The 25,638-nt window shown below is 33.8% G+C and overlaps 1 protein-coding gene across 1 annotated transcript in view; it reads left to right on the top strand.

Moving 5' to 3' along the window:
- Positions 1 to 2,137: 2,137 nt before the first annotated feature.
- Positions 2,138 to 25,638, top strand: part of H2.0 (Homeodomain protein 2.0) — a 28,955-nt gene continuing 5,454 nt past the window's right edge. Inside the window, exon 1 of the mRNA XM_014242327.3 lies at positions 2,138 to 2,935. Within this exon, the coding sequence (XP_014097802.2) occupies positions 2,332 to 2,935 (604 nt within the window). The 5' untranslated portion in view covers positions 2,138 to 2,331. The remainder of the gene's footprint in view (positions 2,936 to 25,638) is intronic.

Here is a 25,638-nt window from a genome sequence, read left to right as displayed (position 1 = left end):
CATGTTTCTATAAAGTTTTCAAATTTCATTAGTCTATTATTTTTAATTTAGAACATACATACATATACATATAATTGTATAACTCTACTAATATACTCTTGCAACATGTTGATACGGTTGTGTGTCTTTTCCTCCGTCCATATAACACAATTTTAAATTCCATCTGATTCTTTCATTTTCCAGTATACTTGTACCTATCAATGTATCCGGATAAAGCTTTGCACAAATAGAGCCATAGGCATTTTATCTTACCATAGAGCCTAAGGCTGACTTTCTACTGAAAATATCGGCCAATGTGTTAGATATATTATTAAAATTAGGAGAGAAACCTTTTTTCATAATAATATGTTTGTATGTCAAAAATGGGTTGAATCGGATCAATAGTTCTTATAGCCCTCATATACCTAATATAAAGATTTTCGAACTTCCAATTGATTTTATACCACATAAGTATGTCGGCCAATGTGGGAAATATTTTAATAAAATTGAGAGAGCGTGTTTTGCCAATAACTGTGTATCTTTGTGTCTAAAGTGGATAAAATTGGGCGGAAATTTGCCTTAGCCCCCATATAACTGATATTATGGTATTGCTTGAAATAAGTTCTCAAGTATACCTGAGCAATGTCAATTTCTCTGCCCACATTCACGATTTCATCCAACAATGAAGTAGAACACTTTTACTACATTTTTAATATTACCAACACCTAAAGGTTTTTAGCCGGCTTTGACCCTTGCAAGTAGTAAGAGTATGAAATATTCGGTTACAACCGGACTTAGCCTTCCTTTACTTGTTTAAAAAAAAAAAATTATTAATTCTTCTACGATTACGTACCTAAAATACTTTCTTCATATCTTGTATATAATACTTATAACAGGCATGTTGAAAAGTTTATATAAATTTAAAGAAAATACAGTAACTCAGCGAATTTTTCCAGCTATCATTCTCTTGAAGTGTGAGAACAGAAAAAAGTTGCACGAAGACAGATCCGAAGAAATAATGCGTAAGCAATTCAAAACCCAATTTATGTAACTTCGAAATTTTCCTTCATTTGTGATGCCGTTTATAGGTCAATTATGAGCTTGTAAACAGAAGTTCACACTCAGGTACTCTACCGGGAATAGCGTGGAATATTATTTCGTGGCCAATCAGAGCTACTGCGCAATTACACAAGCGAGCTACTTCTTAATATTACAGCTGAAATCGATTATTTATCAATGAATATTTGAGTTTTTAAAGTAAGCAGAAAAGGGATATATATGTATGATCCCCTTTAGTGAAAATGATGCCAAAAAGTACCATATATTATATGTATACAAGTATGTAAGTAAATTTATGTGATAATTATACGCAAAAAATAAAAATAAAACTAAACTAAACTAAAAAACTACAGTATTTAAATATTTATTTAAATATGTAGATTTGAATTACACAGAAATTTGTTGAAACAAATTTGATTAAATTTTTACATAAATTTCTACCATTAGGGCAGTCAAATTGTATGTCTACGACTCGAAATGGGTCTAAACCCATTGAATAAACATCCAACTCTAAAATCTTGAATGCCTTTATAATTTTAAAAAATGAAACTGGCTAATATAGGAAGATAAAATTAGGGCGTGAGGCAATTGCTTCATCACAGAGCATATAATAATTGCAAATGGGATAGAAAAATATCATCACGATAAAATTTGATTCCACAAAATTGAAGGGTTAAAAAATTTCTCACAAGAGTATTCGATTGATGCTTTTTCCAGATTGTAATGAATGAACTATAGGTACCCAAACTCGAGGCTACTTTTTGCTGAATATATTTCTGAAAAGTCATAAACATTACTCAATTGGGGTTCTTATAATCAATTACTAAGATAACATTTTGTTATTTATTTTCAATTCAAGCAGTTTATGAATGTATCGAAACAAAAAGCCTTTGATCATCTCAGCTTGCTCTGTACATAGGCACATTCATCAAGTTTGTGCTCGATTTAATTGACTATTATTAACACACGCGCTTTTTCCCAAACAAATCACCGTAACGCTCCACTGTATGCCCCATAGTAATCGATTTGTTTACATGATTTCCGCTCAATCAATTTGTTCTGGCACGGTGCGCGATCGCACGCGGATGCTGGAGGCATTTTAGTGCGGCATGACGACTCTTACCAATCGGTGCGAACGCTAATCCGTGAACGAGTTAACGAACGAAATTCGTGCGATCACCGAGGCAAGTAACTAAAGATTGCATTATAATTAAATAAAAAGAAAAACTTCGGCAAATCGGTGTAAGTTTACTCACGAGTCAATAGAAAAATGTCAGTTATTTAACGTCGAAAATGGGAGTTTTAGAAATAAATCAGCGGCTAAACACGATTATGGAGTCAGCGCCAGCGAATTTAACAATTGAAAAGCCCGTCGCCAGTGATGTGCGCAAGTGCTCGGAAAGCATTGAAGATATTCATGTTGAGTTCACGAAATCTTTAGAAATCGACAAAAATAACGGTGAAAATAGTAATCCGTCGAAGCTACCCCTCTCAGTAGGTGAAACAAAGATACAACTCAGTTTTAGTGTTGATCGTTTATTAAATATCGAAGAAGCTCATTCAAGTGGTAGTAGTAGTGCAAATCAGGAGTCGAATGAAGTTTGTGAAAGTGGAAAAAAATGCAACACCAGCGAAATGAAGTGTTTTGAGGGCGCGAATATGTGTGCATATGGTTCGTGTACGGATCCAAATTGTGCGGCTCTGTTAGGCGCTGCAAATGATATGCAACTCGACAATACCTTGCGAAATTTTAAAAAATATTCCGTGTCGGCGCTCACCAATGAGATGCAAGAGAAGTTTTATCGACAAATGCCGTCTCTGGCGCCGCCATATTTGGATTTTAAAGCGATCGTACGACCGACACCGATTCGGGTGGTCAATAATGGGCGTGAGACTGGTAAGTGAACTTGCAGACTGCGAAAAGAAATTTTTATACAACAAAGGAGGTTTAGCTGGCATCAAATTCGGATATATTTTTCTTCTCAGATATACACTTTTTATATGAAATCGGATTGACGCCAAGAGGAAATTATGTTTATTGTCTTCAAGAGTAACGCAAATTTGTTGTCATCTTTCGGCCCATTCACGAACTTGTTTTAAGATAACATACAACAACTAAGGAAAGGTTATGTTCGGGTGTAATCGAAAATTTCATCCTCTTGCAACTTGCAAAGATCATAGTCTGGGAAATTACTTCAGGACTTAGCAAAATTTCATATTAAAAAAAACAAAAACATTTATTATTCGAGCAAGTTTGTCAACTAGCAAGTTTTGACCCGATTTTAACATTTTAGGCACAGAGATGCACCCTTATTAGAAAAACACGTTCACTCAATTTAATATTGATAACTCAGATATTGGCCGATATATGGTGTATAAAATCTACCGAAAGTTTGAAAATATTTATATTAGGTATATGAGGACTAAAGGAAGAGTTGACCCGATATTACTAATTTTTGGCAAAGGGTATGCTGTCATCATCGAATTTCAATACTAGAACTCACAAACTCACCGATATGTTGGGCAAAAAATCAGTCATATGCTCTGGTGTCCATATATTAGGCGTAGTAACAAGAAATTCATTATTTTTGCATGAAATTGAATGCTTTATATTATATTATTATTATTCATATTCAGCCTTATTCAAATGGTTCCAAACGAAATGTGCAATGTTTAGGTCCTGGACAACCGTAATCGATGTTTGGACTACTAACTCTTATTGGAGAAAAACTGTAAAATATAGCTATTTTCTCTTTGCCATCTCGAACAAAACTAAATTAACCAATCAGAAAACTGCAGGAGAAACTTTTTGAGTACGAAATGTCATCTTTCTAATACCATCTAACCGAACCCGATCTGACTTATACAACGCGAGATACAGATAAATAACGCTATCTATTGGAAAATAAGGAATTTTTACTACACCTAATATTTGGTGTCAAAGTCTTGAATATTTATAGTCTGATTCGATTTTTGGGCGTAAGATAAGATACCTCGAGGACACTATTTTTGCAGAGTTTTACTCTACACTGAGTTCGGACTTTGATTTCATAAAGAATGAGCTAAAATAATAATTTTTGCTAGTTCTCATACTCCCATTAATTTGTAACCGGAGATACCTCGCCATTAGGCCATTTGACTATATAGATCACAACATTTACTTTCCGCTGGCTCTTAAGCTGACTCTTCATGCTCTAATCGGAAAAACTAATTCATCATCTTTTTGATAAATTCATGTACGCATAGGATTAGGATGACCCTCAATAGTATTTCAACCCCTTCTTTTTCAGATTTCGAAACGAAAAAACCAATTTTTATGCTGATTGCAAAAACAACTTGATTGTTTTAAATAATATTTAGTAATCCTTTCCGATGTTTTGAAAATCCAGTAGCTGAGATATTTAGGAAGTACCTTAAAAGCTAAACACGTGTAATTACATTAATTACAATTTATAAAGAGAAGAAGAGAAAGAACACACTTTTCTTAAATTTATGAGTTAATCGAATTTACAAACTATTTTGGGTAAGATCAGAATTTATTCGACGGTTTTAATGTGAAATTATAATTACACAGAATCTGCAATCATACGCCACTTCATCGGGTTTGTATATCATCACTGTCCGTCAACTGATTTACGCAGAAAAGCTTGACTAATGACAAGATAAATGCTTTGATCAAGTTCCAATTGTAATTACCATTTCAGAGAGTCGGCGGACACATGTCAAGAGAAAAATTCAATGAAATATAAAGTGAAAATCCGTTTGCTGCTGTTATAATGATATCTCTTCACTTCTGTTGAAGAATTTCATTTGTTTGTAATATGCGATTGTTAACCTGTGACCATATTGCACACGCCATCTCTGTCCGTGGATGAACCCATCATCCGGGAGTAAACAGTTGGCAAGTGTTTTTGACGCAAACAATTCTCATTGCTGCCACAAGTTGTGACTTCCTTTATTTCATAATTCCTGTGTCCATTTGCCAACAAAACCCAAGCGAAGAGGGGAGTTACAACGGTTGTTTATGAGATCAGTGAACATTTGAAAGAGAATTATGCAAACAAAGCAATGTTTCAATGGACGCTAAGAATTAGTACTGGGCGGATGGAAAAATAAATTTTCAAATCATAATTGTAGCAGTTTATTGTATTTCTATTATTTATTTACACATAAACAGGCAATGCGTAAATATTTTTGGCTCTTATTTTTTTTGTTTGGATAGTGTGTGTAAATTATGCCCCCAATGAGTGGTACGAAAATGAGCTGGATGAGCTTACAAAATATAGACAAACGTGTATACATATGCATGTGAATAAAGGAAAAACATTTTACTATGTACTAATTGCCGATTGAAACATTTATGCCGATCATTATTAAATTTTTCTATTGAAAACTGCAGTTATATATTAAAATATTTTAATGTACATTATACATTACCTTAGTGGGTTTGGAACTAGAATTTTCATTATGATGCAATAAACAATATTAAATACATACAAGTAGATGTTGTCTAGAAAACTGTATTGCTAGTGGTATTGCCTTTGGAGACTGCATATTGCATATGTGAAGTAATAGTTGTCTAAACAATTGTCTTGAAAATAAGTGAACAGTTGCCTAAATTATTATGTTGACAATTATTGCTGGCAACAAACTGCCATTTTGGATGTTTGTCAACCATGTTTTAATTTCTGCCAATAAGGTGGAGCGGCACATTTTCCGTCGCATGATGTCAAAACATTATGACATTTTGCCATATTCATTGGCTTAATTTTAACTTTCTTAATAGCAAAGTTTAAAACAGTTGTTGGGCACTTACTTTATTAGTAGTAAATTGCACTTTATGAACCAATTTATTTTTTTAGGAAAAAGTTTAAAATTAAAAATGGTTATTTTTTTCATGCTTTTTAGACACAATAAAAAATTCAAATTAGATTTATATAGAAGAGAAACAGATATAACATACCATATAATATAAGTAACTTCCAATCGTTTACTTATATTAGGTTTACTAAAAAAAAATCCATTGTTTTTACATTAAATTGAAGGTTTGATAAAGCGTCGTTAAAATTTTCCGATTTAGGTGAAATGTGCATCGTTTTGTTTGATATGCTATTGGCATTTTGAAGATAATTTCATAATATCACTGTCATAAGAAAATCCGTCCCTATTGGCAAAAAACTGGGACAGACGAGTTTCATAAGCATCTCTTGAGGTGAGTTTTTCAACAGCAAAATCATTCAGCATAGACAGGAACAGATACTAACCAGTTGATGTTAGGTCGAAAATATAAGGTTGAAGGATAAGAACTGGCGATTTCTGGGCGATTTTTTACTTCAGAAGAGCCTTTTATTTACAGTAAATTAATAGTTTGTTCGTAGGTGAGCAGCTGATAGTAAATTATTCCCTGCCAATCCCCTCAAACACGCAGCAAACCCTTCGTTTGCGCACACGTTGCTTCCGCTTGAAGAAATGCTTCAGAAATGGAACGATTTTGGTACGATTCAGCAATGATAACGGAGCATATCGCATCTGTAACATCAAAATTACGGGAGCGGAATCGACCAAACCAAAATTGCACGTGATTGGCTGCTAAACGTAGCTGTGTGAGATTTTTTAACTGTCACGTAAGGTAATCAAGTAAATATTATGAATGGTATCAAATTTGATTCAAATTGTTCCAGCAGTTGTTGAGATATGGGAGATTTACTAAAAGTGGGTGATATCTTGATCATTGTTAATTTTAAACCGACCTTTAATGTTAAACTTAATGCTTCTAATGTTTTTTGGACAGTTATCGCACTTTTAGTAGTTTTGAATATAATCTTTTTATGGGATGTTGGATTGGTTAAAATCCGATTTCACTAAGTGTGGATTATTCAGCGTGAGTTATTTGTAACATATGTAGAGTAAACCTATTATGGAGCGGGGCCATGTCAACTTTTACAATATTTTTAAACCTCCCTACAGCGATCCTCTATACCAAAGTTAAGTTTTGTAGCAAGATTTTTTATTATACCCTGAACAGGTTAATTAAGTTTGCCACGAAGATTGTAACACCCAGAAGGAAACGTCGGCGACCATATAAAATATATATGTACATAAATGATCAACATGGTGAGCTGAGTTGATTTAGCCATGTCCTTCTGTCTGTCCGTCTGTCTGTATATATACAAACTAGTCCCTCAGTTTTTAAGCTATCGATCTTAAAATTTTCACCTGTATTTTTCTCACTAAGAAGCTGCACATTTGTCGGAACGGCTGATATCCGATCACTATAGCATATAGCTGCCATACAAACTGAACAATCGTTATCATATATCGATATATGTATCTCCACGGAATTAGGCACGAGTTGTTGTTTAAGGCAACAATGTATTCTTCGCAGAAATTGTTCAGATCGGATTACTATATCATATAGCGGCCATATACAATAAATTGAACGATTGGAATCAAGTTCTTGTAAGGAGCCTTTGTATTTGTGAAGGGTATTATAGCTTCGGTGCCACCGAAGTTAACGTTTTTTCTTGTTTGCTATACACTTATAATACCAACTTACCCAGAGAGGCTTGAATTATCGGGTCGGCATTTTTATACTCTCGCAACATTTTACTACAGCTAAAACTAACAGCGAGACGAGTGGAAATCCGGTGTTCGCTGGCAAAATGGGGAGATGGGCGTGATCAGTAAATTGGCACGCTCACAAAACGCCATCAAATGAAACCCTACAAAGTGTCACAACTTAAAAGGCTTACTGCACATATCTCACAAACTTCTAAAGTTGTTTCAACCAAACTTGCTAAGAAGTAATTTTAACACCTCTTCATACCCAGTGAAAATTAGTGAAATCAGAAGATAACCACGCCCACTTCCCATATAACTGTTATGCTGAAAACTACTAAAAATGCCATAGCTCACTAAATAAATACGTTAGAAGCATTAGATATTACAAAAAAGATAGGTAGGGAAGAGACTCATAGGAGCCAGGTTAAATATTGGATAATGGGCGTAGAATCACTCACTCTTAGGTGAAATCCTAATTCGATCAATATGAGAGTTACCTTAATGAAGCTCAGAGAACATCCTTTTCTGGTAATACTACTTATGACTTGATGCCAAAAATGGATAAAATCGTGTCAATGTGTAAGATATCTTAGCAAAATAAAACGAACATTTGGCCTGGATATACTATAGTTTAATTCCGAATGTATGATATCGGTCAAAAAATTACATCAGCTCCCGTATAATACATATAATGAATATATAGATCAATGTGTGAGTTAATTTCCTAAAACTGATTGGAAATATTTCCTTTAGTAATGTCAAAGTCAATGCAATCGGTACAGACCTTCCCATAGTCCTAATGAAACTTTAAACTTTTGGTGTTAGTCAAATCTTTCTCTTTTAAAGATAGTCTATACAAATTATACCATACTCATTTAAAAATAGAGATGCCATAAATTTGCGAGCTGACTCTCGTGATTTTCACTGGCTTAGACTCGATTAGAGGTTAGGAGGAATAACCAGGTCAAGAGGAATAAAAGGTTAGGCAGGAAGGAAAGGTTACCTTCAAGGATAAGGATAGATGTAGCTGTCAGAATTCCGGGCTTAAAAAATAAAAAAAAAAAATCGAATAAAATGGTTTTTTTTCCACATATCAGAACGTTTATAATCATGTTCTGAACATATTCATTAACTTTAAGCTTGTTGTAAATTTATGTCTCTTTACACTAATTTTCTGTCTAATTTGACCGGACTATATTATAAATCCTATTTATACTCTAACCTCGAACAAATAAGAAATTTTCAAAATCGATTTTCATTGATATTGAATGTTTCCCAATTATATGGTAGGATGTTATACAATTTTCTTTCAAAACTATTTAAAAAGTTCACCAAGAAAAATTAAACACACATTTTTCAAACAACCAGTGATGAAATCTGCAATTGAAAGGAAATCCGCAAAGTAATCACTACACGGAAACTAAAATATTTTTTATAAAAAATTATAAAGATTTTAAATTTTACTCATATTCATACGAGCACATACATATGTACATATATTAATATAAATCAAGTCATATTCGTACAAAAACAACATATGGGTACACCACTTACACTTTTAATGTACAAAAGGTCATACTTCGGTACACACACATATAAACACTTTCTCTTGCCGAAGCACTTTCATACGCACACAAACATTAACACATATTTTTAAACGGGAAATCCTATGCGGTCGCCCGAAGCGCTCAATTTATAAAACAATGAATTATCTTCGTAAATGTTGAAAAATTTATTGAGGAATATATGGTAAATATTTATATTTACTTTGCCATATTTCGCCGCTCAATAAGTAGTATAATCATCCGTAATAACACATTGTACAAATACAATAAAAGATATAACATTTTAATATGTTTTGGTTGAATTTCCTTAAAAAATTAGAGTGTTTAGGTGTGTAAAGTACTGAAAATGCGCAACGCACGGCGGCTGCTACGGATATGATGAAGTGCAGAGCCAATTCAAGGTGCGCGGAGTGAAAGATACTTTTACTCCATGTGTTTGTTGTTGTTGCTGTGCTGTGAATGCGGGAAATCGCAATTTAATGAGTCTCATTAAGGCATCATGCTGAACGCATAGCTGTACGCAGCAGCCTATGCTAATCAACACTTAAACGATTTCCGCTGAAAACAGTGTGAACAAACCTTACTGTACATATTTACTTTTTATTTATACATATGTAAATAACCACATGTGTAAATTGTTCTGCTATGCTGTAGAAAACGAAATTGTCCTTTATATACCTGAATATGGTGTTGCAACCTGGATCAAACGGATTCATTTGTTGACAGTTGAAATGTTAGTTCGTTTTTGAAAGTGTAGTGTCAAATCTCATACAAATATATTATTGACTATGCTTTTCGTAAATATAGTATGGGCAAACTTTTGATTATTATCTAAAATATATTTAATTTCCTAGTAACAACATTTTTAGCTCTAAATATTCAAGATATTTCAGGTTACAAATGTAGTTTCCTAATAAAATCCAGGAGAACTTTGAAAGTTTTCCAATTACAAGGTTGCTCTGATTTCCGAGAGATCTAAAGTTATAACCATCATAGCCTCAAAAACCAAATGGAATCGCAGGCGCTTAATCTTCATCTTATTTGTTAATAAATCCTAGTTTAAATTATCTACCATAGTATATTTGTGTGAATCTAAAGATCTGAATATTTTTTACTTCGGAAAATCGTTTGTTCATTAATTTTGTACGAGTATGTGTATTTAATTGATGTTTATTGTTAACTTTTGTTTCCACATAAAAGAAAGTTAACACTAGAACTACGAACCGGTCAAAATGACCGGTTGTATTATTTATTTATACCACTTTCTCTTTATTCCTATTTGATATTTTACGATAATGTCATAATTTTTATTAAATTTGTGTATAGAATAATATTATAGATTATTTTGTTTTTACGCTTCTAATTTTCAGATTGATAAATCTACGTAGTTCTAGTGTTAGAGGCCTAATAAACAACCGATTTGACTGTCAAATGCCGATTATATTATTATACAAACCAGACCTTTAGAAATATCGATAACGTTCACCATCTTACATTAAGTTTTATCATTAATGCTCACTAGGCTGCGATAGTTCCCTACTTTCAACTTTTTTTACCGACTTCTATTCGCATAGCTCGAAATATTAAATAATTTCACAACATACTTGTACAAGGTGGATATATATCAAATTTCACCATGAGCGTCGCCGTTTAAATACGAGCCAGAATTGGCTTTGCCGCGGATAAGACCATTGATGCTTTGAATTTTGGCTTCAAACATCAGAATTATATTGTAAAAAAAGTTAAATATTCAAAAAAAAACCAAAATCATCAAACTCATTTGAGTCTAATCAACCCCACTGAGCCACTATTGAGATGTACATAAAGATTACGGTGAACTCTTGTTTTTCTCGAGTCATTATAAAGCTTCCCTGGAATAAAATATGTTGTATATACATATCTCCAAACAGAAATTGAAGAATAATTAAGCTTTATATTTTATATTAAAAATTTCACAGCTGTTCGACAGTTGCTCATGAGATAAAGCACTTTGATTACCACAACGAAAAACTAACGAGAGTAATTTCGTCTATTGAGGGAACCCTATTTATACCCTGTACGGGGTATATTAAGTTTGCCACGAAGTTTGTAACACCCCGAAGGAAACGTCGGAGACCCTATAAAATATTATATTATATGTACATACATACATAAATAATCAGCATGATGAGCTCAGTCAATTTAACAATGTCCGTCTGCCTGTCTGTCTGTATATACGCGAACTAGCCTCGTAGTTTTTGAGATATCGATATGATATTTTGCATACGTTCTTTTCAAGAAGTTGCTCATTTGTCGGAACCGTCGATATCAAACCACTATAACATATAGCTGGCATACAAACTGAATGATCAAAAATATGTTCTTGTATTTGTAATTTCATCTTTTTATATACATACATAACTATGTATCTAAATCCAACACATATTTGAAGCACACTGTGAACTGGGAGCATAAATAACAATCAACCGATCTGCCTGCATAATCAGGTTGTTGCCTTTGATTTCAGCCTCTATATTTAACAGGAGAACCTACGAAAGGCCCACTTCAAGTTGCTTAAATCCTTTTTTTTCTGTAGAATAAGGGCAGACAAGCAAAATGAAGCATGTTTTTGCATAACAGACTACCCATTTTTATACTCCTGCTGATAGTGTTGTTCACCTAACGGTTGTTTGTATCACCTTAAAATAATCGAGTTAGATATAGGGTTATATATAAATATTTTTGATCAGTATGATGCGACGTCTGTGCAAGCGATAGCTTGAAAAAATATTAAGATATTTTAATGACACTTGGTACACGTATTCCTAGGCGAAAAAGTGAGTGAAAAAAGTTCGTAGATGGCGTAATCGGAACACTGCCACGCCCACAAAAGGCCATTAATTAAAAACTTATTAAATGGCATAACTTCGCACTAAATTAGGATATAAACCTGTAATGGTACAGGGATTTGGGTAACAGGGTATCAAGGGCATCCGTGGGCTAAAACGTTTGAAAAAATGGGCGTGGCTCCCGCCTTCTCCTCTTATAACGGTTTCGGTAAAAACTACTAAAAACGCGATCATTCAATGACAAATTAAATTTTACATCCAGGATGAAACATTAGGGTTTCATAGGTGCATGTGTCAAAACTAGACGATAGACCTGGCACCACCTACATTTAAGTTAAATCACATATCTCCTGACCTACGCCAACAGTTTCAACCAAATTCGGTACATAACATTATTCTGACGATCCTATGCTACTTTGTGAAAATGGGCGCGATCGGACTACTAGCACTACCACCACCCTATAGCACAATTTCATGTTCCAGTCCACAAATCAAGCACCAATTAATATATTCAGATAAAACTTTGCACAAATAGTGCTTTTGAGGTATGCCATCTCGAGTCTAAAAATGATCAAAATCGGATCATATCTGTTCAAGCCCCTACATACTGAATTTGTAGACCAAAGTCCTTATGGCTGACTTTTTGCCTAAAATATCGGTTAAACTGTGAGATATATTATTCTCCCCTGTTAATAATATATTCTGTGTCCAAAATAGGCTGAATCCAGTTGACTTTATGCCACATAGTATATCGGCCAATGTGGAAGATATTTTAATGAAATTGAGAGAACGTATTTTTCTAACAGTGTATCTTTGCGTCTAAAAATGATAAAATCGAACGAAAACTTGCCCTAGGCACTATATAACTGATATTCAGGATTTTGAAACATTCCGGCTAACTTTACTCCATATATATGTTTATATTTATATATTTATAAAATTTCTTGATAATAAGTTCTCAAGTATATTTGAACAATGTCAAATACTAATGCAGTCAACCATCCTATTTCTCTGCTCCCAATATATCCCATATAATAATTTCCGACTTTCCACCTGGCCGTTGACGTTTTTCACATCAACTCAATATATAATATTAAATTTAACCTCTTCAGTTGAGTTAATATCAGATATTAGGTGTGCAACTAAGTTCCCGCTGTTTGTCAGTAGATGGCTCCAGCAGTTACTGGTGATCGATTTTGATATATCCAAAACGTGACTTTGCTTATGTGTCATATACTTTTGGTTGTGCGAATATGTCCGAATTTTTTGCCAAATAACCGTCGTTTGCGAGGAAGTGTTGATTATCTTCTTTCGGTTAAAAAAATCGGCGGCTAAAGCACATAGATAACTCCAAAAAGTTTACGAATGTGCTGCTTCATGTGAAACAACGTGCCGTGATTGGTTTCGTCGCTTCAAAGACGGCGATTTCGATATTAACGACCGTCCGCGTGTAGGATTGATTTTAATATAATTTTACCTGACGCGAAGCAAAATATAATAATAAAACTAAATAAGTCAAATTTAATTGTAATCCCTTCATGATTTCGTCAAACACTGAAGTTTAACCCTTTCGCTACATTTTTTCATATTCCCAACACCTGAAGGCATTTTCCGGCTTTGATCTTTGCAAGTTGCAAGAATATGAAATGTTCGACTGTACCCGAACTTAGGCCTTTCTTACTTGTGAAAAATCAAGTTCTCGGTATTTAACGGAAAAGGCAGATGCAAAGATTTTGACAAAAAAAATGGCTGAATATCCATTTAAGAAAAAAATCAATCACAATTTCGTTGTTGTCGTTTTAAAACTTTTCATTTGAATTAAATTTAAATATTTTGTTTAAAGTGAAATTTTTTGTGCCAAAAATAAGTACATAGGTCGATTAATATGTTTTAAATTATCAATTGTTAATAAAAATTATATATCAGTAAAATAACACTAGATTTGTTAGAGCTTTCAATAATTTTATAGCTCGCATATAAGTGACGTTACTACAGCTGCCCATTGTCGTCGGCAAAATTAGAACTGATTTTAGTTTGGCGATAGCGACAACTACAAGCCTGCTGCCGTGAAATCGTGCTTCTGTTTATGGTAAATAACTGTGCCGATTAGAACGTATGTATTTTAGTATTTGACAGATGCTGCTTGTCGTCGTCTATGTGTTCAGCGTATAAGGCAAAAGTACTTCGTAGTTCTTTAAAAGTTGTAAAAAAATTCCAAAAGGTATTTTCTTATTTGTTTTGGTGGTCAGAACATACTTATACTAACGTTTTTAAGACTATGATCTATATTCCTAGTTGAAGGAAAGTGCAGTCGTATGAAGATTCCTGATGTTATGAAAAAAAAGAAAAACGTTAACTTCGGTAATCTCCTTCACTAATACAAATTTTCCATAAAAGAACTTGATTTTGATCGATCAGTTTGTATGCAGTTATATGCTATAGTGGGAAGAATTTTATTTGTATCGTTGTTGTACCGTTGCCTTCAGCAATTTTCTATAAAAGGACATGATTTTAATCATTCTGCGCGGGAACCTTACTTGATCACAATATACATATGTATGTACGATGTTTAAGACTTAACTATACCTTTCTATATATATATAGGTATATGAACCTACTGTATGTACCTCCTATGTACCTATCTTTTGGAGAGAGGAAAGGGTTGTTATCATATAGAAGGCTTGCAAAGGAGCCCCCTTTATTCGACTGAATCATTCCTTCTGAACACATTTGGCATGGATAAAAACTCAACTGATCTGCAGAAAGAATAATGCGGGATGGAACAAAGCCAGATTGCTGAGATTAGCGTGGTATCACCTGGCTTCATGCATTGGTGTTACACAGAGGTAGGCAAGTGAATTTTGTTTTACGGTGCTTTGGTGTGGTGGACCGTGTCAGCAAAATCTCATACAGAAAACCGATGAATTGGATACAGTGCTCGTTGTTCTCTGCATAACGGTAGCGCTAAGAACCCCTCCAACAGCTGCACTAGAAAGGTTACTCAACTACCACCAATCGACACTGCAGTGGAAAGCTCTGCCGCAAAATCAGCTGCAAGATTGACGGCGCTAGGTGAATTCTCTAGACGGCAGTAGATATAGTGGCTGCCACATAGCGGTTGCATATACACTGGATTCCAGGTAATAAAATCATTCCTGGAAACGAAATAGCTGATGAGATTGCCAAAAGTGCCATCCGTCTGGCTACCGAACCAGTACAGGAAATACGGAAGTCACTAAAAAGCTTTGCAGTTCAAAGGACTAGATAAAGTAACAAAATTAGATATGAAGTTGCTCTTAAGATTAGCAAAAAGCGTTGGCTAAATTAATTAAACCTAAACTGTTTCTTTATCTGGCATTACTGGACCAGTAGGTCTATGTATGGCGTGACAGTCGGCCAGTGATGCGGTATTGGCGCTGTCGACAATTGAGAAGCTTTGTTCAGAGAAAAGGTCGTGTGCTAAAGTTCATACCGATATCTCCAACACTTATGGACTAGTTCTCGTATATACAAACAGACGGACATGGCTAAATCGACTCAGCTCGTCTTATACAAGTATATACGTATGGATATATTTTGTAGGGTCTTCGATATTTCCATCTGGCTGTTGAAAACTTCGTGGCAAACTTAATATACCTTGTTCATGGTATTAAAACTTGATAGATATTTATGCTGCTAGTTATAAATTGTAAATAAGTTTTTTTTGGTGGAAAAATTATACTGTTTCGTCAATATTTATTTTGGTGATTACGGTTCAGCTAAGAAGTGGTATTGATTATGAGTAGTGGAAAATATAAGCTTTCTCAGCAAAAACCTAGTTTAGATGAAAGCAGAGAAAAGTGTTATATAAATGCCGTTATTTGAAATAGTCCAATAACCGGTGGGGGTAAGTTGACTTCAAATAAGGGACCGTAAATACTGATTATTGTGTGATTTTTAAATGAAAAAATTAAAAATTAAGAATCGACATACAAAAAAACAGATAACGTCATGTTAATCCTTTTTCAATGATCCTAGCATTTCCATGATGATTTTTTAATTTCGAAACAAAAAAATCATAAATAATTATAATTTTTGAGCAAAAACATAAAAATTACAAGTAATCAATATTTTTCAGCAAACAGAATATAAATCAAAAATAATGATTTTACAATTTTTTTTTGCTCAAAATAAAACTCACTTTTAGATCACAGGATTCATATGTAGGTTTTTGCTAACTTCGTTGTAGGTCCTTTTAGAACACATCTCAAGGTTCAAATTTAAGGCGATGCTTCCTTTCCGCCACCTCGAAAATTTTAAAAAATATATCAAGCGTAATTATTGAGTTACGACCTTGAAATTTCACACACTGGATATATGTATGTGCTTATTTGCATTACTATTGCAAATTTTATCGCTATCAGATCCAAAACATGAAAGTTTTTCAAAAAGTAATTTCTGTCGACAAATATGATGTAGCTGCAACGAGTTCATTGAAATAATAATTTCTTACCAAATTTTTGTGTTATTCACAAAAAAGGAAAGGTAGATATACTTTTGTTCTGAAAGGGCATGCAAGAAAGTAAGCAAAACACTACATCACAAGCCTGTGGACAAAAGTGAGTTTTATTTTTTTGCTCAAAAGTAATAATTATTATACTCTCGCAACCTGTTGCTACAGAGTATAATAGTTTTGTTCACCTAACGGTTGTTTGTATCACCTAAAATTAATCGAGTTAGATATAGGGTTATATATATATAAATGATCAGGATGAAGAGACGAGTTGAAATCCGGGTGACTGTCTGTCCGTCCGTCCGTCCGTGCAAGCTCTAACTTGAGTAAAAATTGAGATATCTTTATGAAACTTGGTAGACATATTTCATGGTACCGTGAGACGGTTGGTATTGCAGATGGGCGTAATCGGACCACTGCCACGCCCACAAAACGCCATTAATCAAAAACAAATAACTTGCCATAACTAAGCTCCGCAATAAGATACAAGACTGTTATTTGGTACACAGGATCACATTAGGGAGGGGCATCTGCAGTTAAATTTTTTTTTTTTAAAGTGGGCGTGGTCCCGCCTCTAATAGGTTTAATGTGCATATCTCCTAAACCGCTAATGCTATAATAACAAAATTCACTGAAAGCAAATGTTTTTAGCACTTCTATTGACGGTGTGAAAATAGTTGAAATCGGGTGGCAACTCCGCCCACTCCCCATATAACGGTACTGTTAAAAACTACTAAAAGCGCGATAAATCAAGCACTAAACACGCCAGAGACATTAAATTTTATCTCTGAGATGGTATAAGATGACTTTATAGGAACCGCGTTCAAAATTAGACAGTGGGCATGGCACAGCCCACTTTTAGGTGAAAACCCATATCTTGAGATCTGCTTAACCGATTTCAACCAAATTCGGTGCGTAACGTTCTTTTCATGTTTCTATGTCATAGTGCGAAAATGGGCGAAATCGGATTACAATCACGCCTATTTTCCATATGACACCATTTTAAATACCACTTGATTCTTTCACTTTCCACTATGCAAATCAGGCAACAATGACTGTGTCGGGTTAAAACTTTGCGTGAATAATGCGATTAAAGTATGCCACCTTGTGGCCAAAAATTGTCTAAATCGAACCAAAACTGTTTAAGCCCCTAAGTACTAAATATGTGGACCCCAGTGCCTATAGTTGACCTTCTACCGAAAATATCAGTCAATCCACAAAGAAATCTCAAACGAGTATACCATTTGACTTTGCGAGAGTATAAAATGTTCGGTTACATCCGAACTTAGCCCTTCCTTACTTGTTTAAGATGTTTTTGTTAAATTAATCAAAATTAATCATTATCGGTGAAGAAAATCGTACAACTCAATGTATGGTACGTAGTATACTACGTAATTTTTAAAATAAAACTTATAATTATTTCAGTCTCTGCTTCAATTTATTGCAGGGTATTTGCACGGGCAAATGTATCAGCGTATATATCCTTATTATATTTATTTGTATTAGCGCGCTAAACACACACGATATGTGGTCTATAACAATACGAAAATTTTCGTAAATTTAAATTCCTGCGCTGTTGCATATTCTATTCGCAACGATATCAAATAATTCTTTCGGCTACTTAACGATGGCGCATCTGTAGCACACCAGCGCTGCGGAACGAGCTATGAATTTCTCAAATAAATAAGTACAATCACAGCCACACATATGTGTAGGCATGTGTGTTTATGTGCATGTGTGTGTGCGAGTAGTTTATTTATCACCTGCTTAACATTTATTACCTTTTATTCGCGTTTTCCAAATTATTGTATATTTTTCTATCACCGGCGCGGACCAGCTGTGCTCTGCTTACGCTTTTTGGCAAAAAAAGAAAAATTTGTTAAATAAGAAAATATGTGCTTTTGACTTTTATTTGCTGTAGCAATGCGCGCGCAAAAAACAACAAATAATATATTTAGTCGCTGGAATGCCAACTAACCAATCGAAATGACATGCGCATTCAGCTGCAGACTACGGTGCATATAGAGCGCGCTACTCCAGCGCTCGTTGCAGATTGTTTTTGCTGCAATTGGGATTGCAACGAGTAGTGCCGCAGCAGCGCCAATGTGTTGGCAGGAACATTTGGTTTGTGTTATCCGCAATTGTAATGAGTTTACCAATTTTCCACACCTTTATTGTAAACACAAACGTGCTGCCGCGCCGCGTTGCAGTTGTCGTAGCCAGCAGCTATGGGATGCAGCGGCCTTGCCGCTTAATTAGCGTTTCCACTTTTACTTCCCGCCGCGGCTATATACACAACAATCATGTGCTCACGTGGCATATATATATAGCACATATGTGTATGTGTGTGTTTACACTTGAACGCTTGTTTAATATAATTCTCTTTTGTAAAGCGCAATCGATTTGCCACTCAACGCGCATTGCGCGTTCTCATCCTCCTACGCCGTGTTTTCATGCGTTTATGCATATTTGTTGATCGTGGTTATCAACAAGATCTTTTTTTGTTGTTATTACGCTTATTATTGGCTCCACGAGGTAATGTGTTCATCATCCTTAACTCGTATTTTATCTAAAATATTGACTCTTCGCATTGCGTCTCTCATTAGCGCACTTGGTATTGTTTTATTGTAATTGTTGCTGTTGCATTGAGTTTGGCGCTGACTTATGCTTATTTGCTTCCGTATTTAAATTACCACCATCGTGGTGCATTATTGCATTTTACATGTACTTTGTTAGTTTACCTTAATTACTTCGAATATTTAGAAATGAGTTTTTATTGCGTGCAATACATGTGTAGACACGCTCATTTACACTTGTCGGTATAAAGATTTGCTCTGAAATGTATAATGTATTTATTTGATACATACATTAAATACATTCCTTGAGTGTGAGAGGCCGTATTCTTACTTTGCATTTTTATATGAGAGCAGAGAGCAATGTGCAATAAATTAACCGGAAAAAAATTAAAAATATTATTACACTGTCAAAAGTTATGCTAAACTACATGAAAAATCAGTTAAACGACTTCCCAAGTCACAATCTGGTATTCAGAAACTTAATAAGTTTTTTTAAGAAATAATTTTCTATGGAACATTTTAGCACTTCAACTACCACTTAATATAATTTTTTATTTTAAAAGTAATCTTAGAAACTCGGTTCATTAGAATATGAATCATTTATTCGGTTCTGAATAAATTTCAACTAATCAATGTGAAAGATAAGTTAACTTTAAGAGTGAAAAGTCATTGGTAACATATTAAATATAATTAAATTTAGGTTAGACAATAATAACATAAATATAATTCAATACTCCATTCACTCACTACTTTATCTGATATGGCCTTTCTTTTGTAACATATGTAGCTACAAAACAAAAAAAAATAACCTACATTTTGCCTGCATGCAAGCTATAATACTTCAGAGGTGCATTTTTTATAGCATAAAAGGATAATAAATATTTTTTTCTTGATTTTGATCGGTCAGCTTGTGTGGCAGCTATATGCTATAATAGTCCGATTTGAACAATTTATTCGCAGTTTGCACCGTTGTATTGGATAATAATCCATGGTGAATTTCTTGAAGATATTTCCTCAAATAAAAAAATTTCCAAACAAGGGCGTTTAGTTTGTAACTCACATATCATCACCAACACATATGAGTAAAATCAACCGGATGTTTGAAAATTCTTTAATTAATTGCATGGGGGCTAAAGCAAGTTTTCACCCGATTTTACTAATTTTAGGCACAAAAATGCACCATTATAAGAAAAATACATCCACTTAATTTTATGCTATTATAATAGCTCACGTATTGGCTGATATATGCGATATGAAGTAAATCTGAAATTCGAAAATATTTTAATAACGTATATAGGGCCTAAGGGAAGTATTGACCTGATTTAATATATTTTTGACATACAGGCATACTATTATCAGGAAATTATTTTTTCAGGTCCACATATTCGCTGTCTGGCGTTATGGTTCTGTTATGGTCCAATTTTGTAAACTTGATATGGAATTTCTTAATGGCACCATTTGTGCAAAATTTTATCCCAATATTCATTGCTGCTTCATTTGTATACTGGAAAGTGAAAGAATAAGACGGAATATAAATTGGCACTGTAACCTAGGCATGTCAAGATAATGTTATGTACCGGCAGTATTCTGATTTCTACCAAGTTTCATTACGATATCTCAATTTTTACTCAAGTTAGTCAACTCATCTTGTCATCCTGATCATTTATATCGTATATATATATAATTGTATATCTACAAGAATATCGAATAGTTTTAAGTGATACAAACAACCGTAAGGTGAACCAAACTAATATACTATTTAACAAAATATTGCAAGAATATAAAAAAAAAATTTTTGTGTCATAGATCAACGGTGGTAAAAATTTGTGAACTCATTTAAAATAAACTACGTTTCTCCATTTCATTCACTCAAATTTGAAATCCCTAAACTAACTAATCTTTAATGAAGTAAAGTAAAGAAAATAACCAAATGGCAAAGGAGCGGGTAGCCATCCAGCTCACCAGCAGCGCAGCACGCTTTCAAACATAATTAATAAAGAGCTATTAAACGATCATTTTTTAATGGGAGGTTAAAAACATATATTGCCGACTGTGTTATTTTAGTGATATTGGTCAATCGCCAAGCTGACCTGTGGTGAAGCGCCGAATGTGGGGAGCCAAAGCAGTCCAAAGCAAAAGAAAGAGTAGAAAGACCTATGCAAGTGTGTTACTGAGTAAACATTGTGTAAAATAGTATTGTACTTTCACGCATACATAATTACGTAAGGTCAAATGTGAGCCCACTTAGAAATTTACTATGATATGGTCCTGTAGGAAAAAGGCTATCTTCTAGACAGTGTGAAGTAATAGTTGGACAGTGAGTTTGGAAAACAAAACTTAAAACCCGCAACTAATTTTAAGTATTTTTGAACAATTTTTCTCCTTTTCATGTAAAAATGGGTTGTTAGACTGATCTGTGTACAGTTTAATGCAATCTCTAAAAGCGCCAAGTGGAGCGTAAATTACTGTTTTGCTTTGCGAAATTGTGGGTACAATGAGTGCTCAAATTAAGCGGTTTACGCTGATAGAGGCTTAAAGTTACTCGATTCTACATAATTTTTTTTTTAGCTGCAGATAATGCTAATAATGAACGCAAAAAAAGTTCAAGTCATTCTTCGTAAAGAATTATTAAGTACCTTTTTTCTTTTTAATTTCTAAATTGATCAATCTCTAGGTCATTCCTTTTGACTAAGGTAAGTTTTAATGTCTCTTCTTTTTATCAGGACAGTACAAACCGCTACTTTCACAATACAACAGAATATTGACAACATCTTTGCAACAAACTAAATTCTAAATATCAGCTGATTAAATTCTTTCCCGAGGCTCAGGGGTTTAGATCTCGACGATAAACAAACATTATTGCCTTTCATTACGAAAATTTTGACCGTTGTGCGTGGGCGCATCCAGCATATCTTAAAAGGGTTTTAAAAAAATTGCTATTACTTGGAATACAATTTTGAGAATTTACAAATTTTTTGAGAAAATCTTCTATTGTTCTGAGCAAATTTTCATTTCTGATGTCAGAATAAGGAAAAACGGAATCTAAAATCGAAATGTACAAAAATTCGCTTGATGAATTATCGGTAAATTACTTTCGACCACAACACTTCCACACTAGGAAATTTTAATCGACAATTACAACTTATGACTACAAATATCATTTTAAATAATAAATGGAGAAACATTTGAAAATGTAAAAATATTATATGGGTTTTTTTAGTACCTTAGGAACACGATGGGACAAAAGTCTCTCAATGGGCTTGCTTCCTTGAATGTTCACATAAGTATAAATTTAACGGAAGATAAAATCTTTAACAATTTTTATAAAAAGCCTCTAAGATTGAAGATTTAAAGTTTAATAAAACCGACGGTGGGACGTGCATAATTACATACATATATACGAGTATTATTATTGGCTTCCGAGGGCAAATATTTAAATGAACGGATTCAAATTCACCGCTATCCTAATCTCAAGGTATCCATAAATATTGAAAAAAAATATGTGTTCACCGATTACATCCGATGTACATAACTTAAAACATCAACCTCATTAGCTACATATATTGCAAATGTTGTCAGTTAGAAGTTTCTGTTATGTATTTGAATCTATTGCAATGATAATGGCATTATATTTAGAAGCTTACCGATCATGTCGATTGGCAACATTTTAAAATTTATTGTTTTTCTGCTGCAAATTATTTCATATTTGGTGCATCCGACCGTGTCGATATTCATCGTTTCGAAGTTTTTATTGATTTTAATGGAATTATTACTAAAATTTTGCTAAAAATTTTATTTTCGTAACAACTCTCGTGACCGCTTATATATTTTTCGTACTCGAAAATTTATAAAAGAATCTTATGATACAATTTTCAGCATTTGAGTCTCCTATTGAAGGCATGCCTTTGTTTAGCCTTTAATCTATGAACTTATTAATCTAAGAATTAGCCAAAATATTCAGGACTTGGGTGTTAGTTTGTTTTTCAAATTACGGTACGAGTACATATACATATGTGTATACAAACCATTTTAATCTGTACTTAGTTCTCTTTCATAAATACGTTCTTGAAACAAATTGGTTGGCTCAGTACACCATAAACAGTAATAAACCTTGGGTTTGTTTGGATATGTACTCAACTCCAGAAAATATCATGGGTACTGTGTAACACTTTTTTGCACATTTATGGTAATTATGGTGTCATGTTATTTTTTAAGCTACATATAAATATGAAAGCTTCATTTTAATAAATATTGTGTAATAAAAATGTTTACGTTATTTAAGAAATTATTTTGAATACATTTTTTTTTCTACTCTTCTGGTTGGCATGTAATTCAGTTACAAGCCTTTTGTCATCTCAGTTTTCCTGCAGGGTTTATGATCGGTACATGTTGAGAGTGCAGGATGGAAGTGGATAAATTTGTCTTTCGAATTTGACGTGTGATGGGGCACAATCAATCAAATGATGAGAAGCCAACATTTCTATCTTTCACTCATCCAATGAAGTTATTTTAAAAGAAAACCAATACTTATGTTATTTCTTACAATTTTCCAGATATTAGCAGCGATGTCGATTGTTCTGCAAAATTATCTATAGTTGCAAAATAAATGGTTTTCATTGTCTATGTAGAAAGAAGGAAGAAAAACAGAATGAATGAATGCATAATGGATTTACAGTGCCTGTACCTGGGGAATAGCATTTTTTTCTGAAAAACGCATCAGCTGTTTCTAGACGACATACAACTTGTGGAGACTAGGAAAATCAAACTTATACCGTAAACTTTTGTCAAATATGTAAATGACATTTCTTTTTTGAATAGAAGGTTTTCAAATAAGATTGCGTGAAAATTTCATTCGGAGTTTTTTAGACAGTGCGAGTAACTCAACTTTTATTTAATAGATTAAAGAAGCTCATATATTTTCTCGAACATCAGTGTCTAGTCCGGTATATTATTGGGGCTAATAATTTTAAATTTCTCATTAGACGATACCAAACATAGCATTAGGTCGCTATGATTTTTTAGCCAACTTAAAAGAATATTGGTAAGACTGCATGATCTTGATCTTTTCTATTTGATTAGGTAAAATTTTTCTGGTATACTTCTGGACGGTTTGTCATATATACTTGTATAATATGTTATTCTTGATTATTATGTTGCATACACTGCCATAATATTTAACTGTTGTGTCAGTAAGTCAGTGTTCAACATAAGGTTTTAGTATTGGTTCTTCAGACAAATAGTGAGGCAATTAAGCATAATAGTGAGGCAAAGAGACATATCATAACCTCAATTGTCCACAGATACTTTCCCGTAAATATTTCTAAATGAACTGGCAGTTTTGAACATCGCCCTGCGGTAGGTTGAGGAAGTTACATACATATTTCCACCCCTTCACAACTTAAGCGCCATGAGTTCCAAAATCTTCAACTTCTCGTATTCAGAGTTCAGAGGCAATGGGGTTAATTCGTGTGAAAACGCTTATTTTTGTGAAATTTTTTAATAAAACAGTTGAAATTTATTTATTGACAAGAATGGTACATTATAGTATGATATTTGAAGAATATTCTGTATGTATTTTGTATGGAGAAATATTAAAAAATACAGCAATTGCGGTGTCCCTCATAACTTGATGCTGAATTATCCGAAATCTAAAAGTCATGGTTCATTCGTTAGATAATTTTTTTCCAGGTAACGCCGAGATGGTTTTTCGAAAACTAACATTTTCATTTTTTTCGAAAACTTTGAAGAAAAAAACGTGATTTTTTGCGAAAAAATCGGCTACTTTGTTATTGTAAAATAAAAATTTTAACGAGTTAGAAATTAAGTCTTCGGCGTTATCTCGTAAATTGTGTACAGAAATAGCGTGCAAAAATTCAAAACGATCGGTGCAGTAGTTTTGCAGTTATGAGGTGCACCGACTTTGAAAACATGAGTTGTGGAGAAAACGCTTCAAAGTTTTGTACAATAATATGATGTAAAAAGCTCATAAAACAGGTATACAAATATTCATAGCTTCGTCCATTTTGCTCCGATTGACTTGTAATTTAGACACAATATTCTTGCGATGTTATGCATTCATTCAAAATAAAATCAAAAAAGCGAAAAAAAAGTTTAAAACCCTTTTTCCTCCTTAATACACGTATTTTGCCATTGCTTCCACCTTTCACTGCTGGGTTTCTGAAGTATTCATTTGTCTGCACAAAAGTATAAACCTATATAGGTATATACCATATGTACTTGTACGTATGTTTGCATCAAAAAGTATGCCTCAATATGATGATGAAGATCATTACTTAAATATGAGCATTCTTTTTCTTTGCTTGTTCAGAATATTTGAATACCAATAACGAGATGGTGCAGGTTGTGTTGTGGCTATTTTTGTGGTTATTGCTTTGAGGATGATGATACAATGCTATTTGATTTGATTATGTGGCGCTGATGTGTGGCAGGTTGATCTGCTGGCCGGTAGGTCGGCATACCGAAAGACAGGCAGATCTTATCAAAATTGGCCCCCAACAGGCGCCTCATCTATCACCGTTGTGGATCAGCGTACATTACTGATCGACCGGATCGCAGTC

Source organism: Bactrocera oleae, chromosome 3 (assembly GCF_042242935.1).
Source record: "Bactrocera oleae isolate idBacOlea1 chromosome 3, idBacOlea1, whole genome shotgun sequence".
Lineage (NCBI taxonomy): Eukaryota > Metazoa > Arthropoda > Insecta > Diptera > Tephritidae > Bactrocera > Bactrocera oleae.
This window is presented reverse-complemented; position numbering and strand designations above follow the sequence as displayed.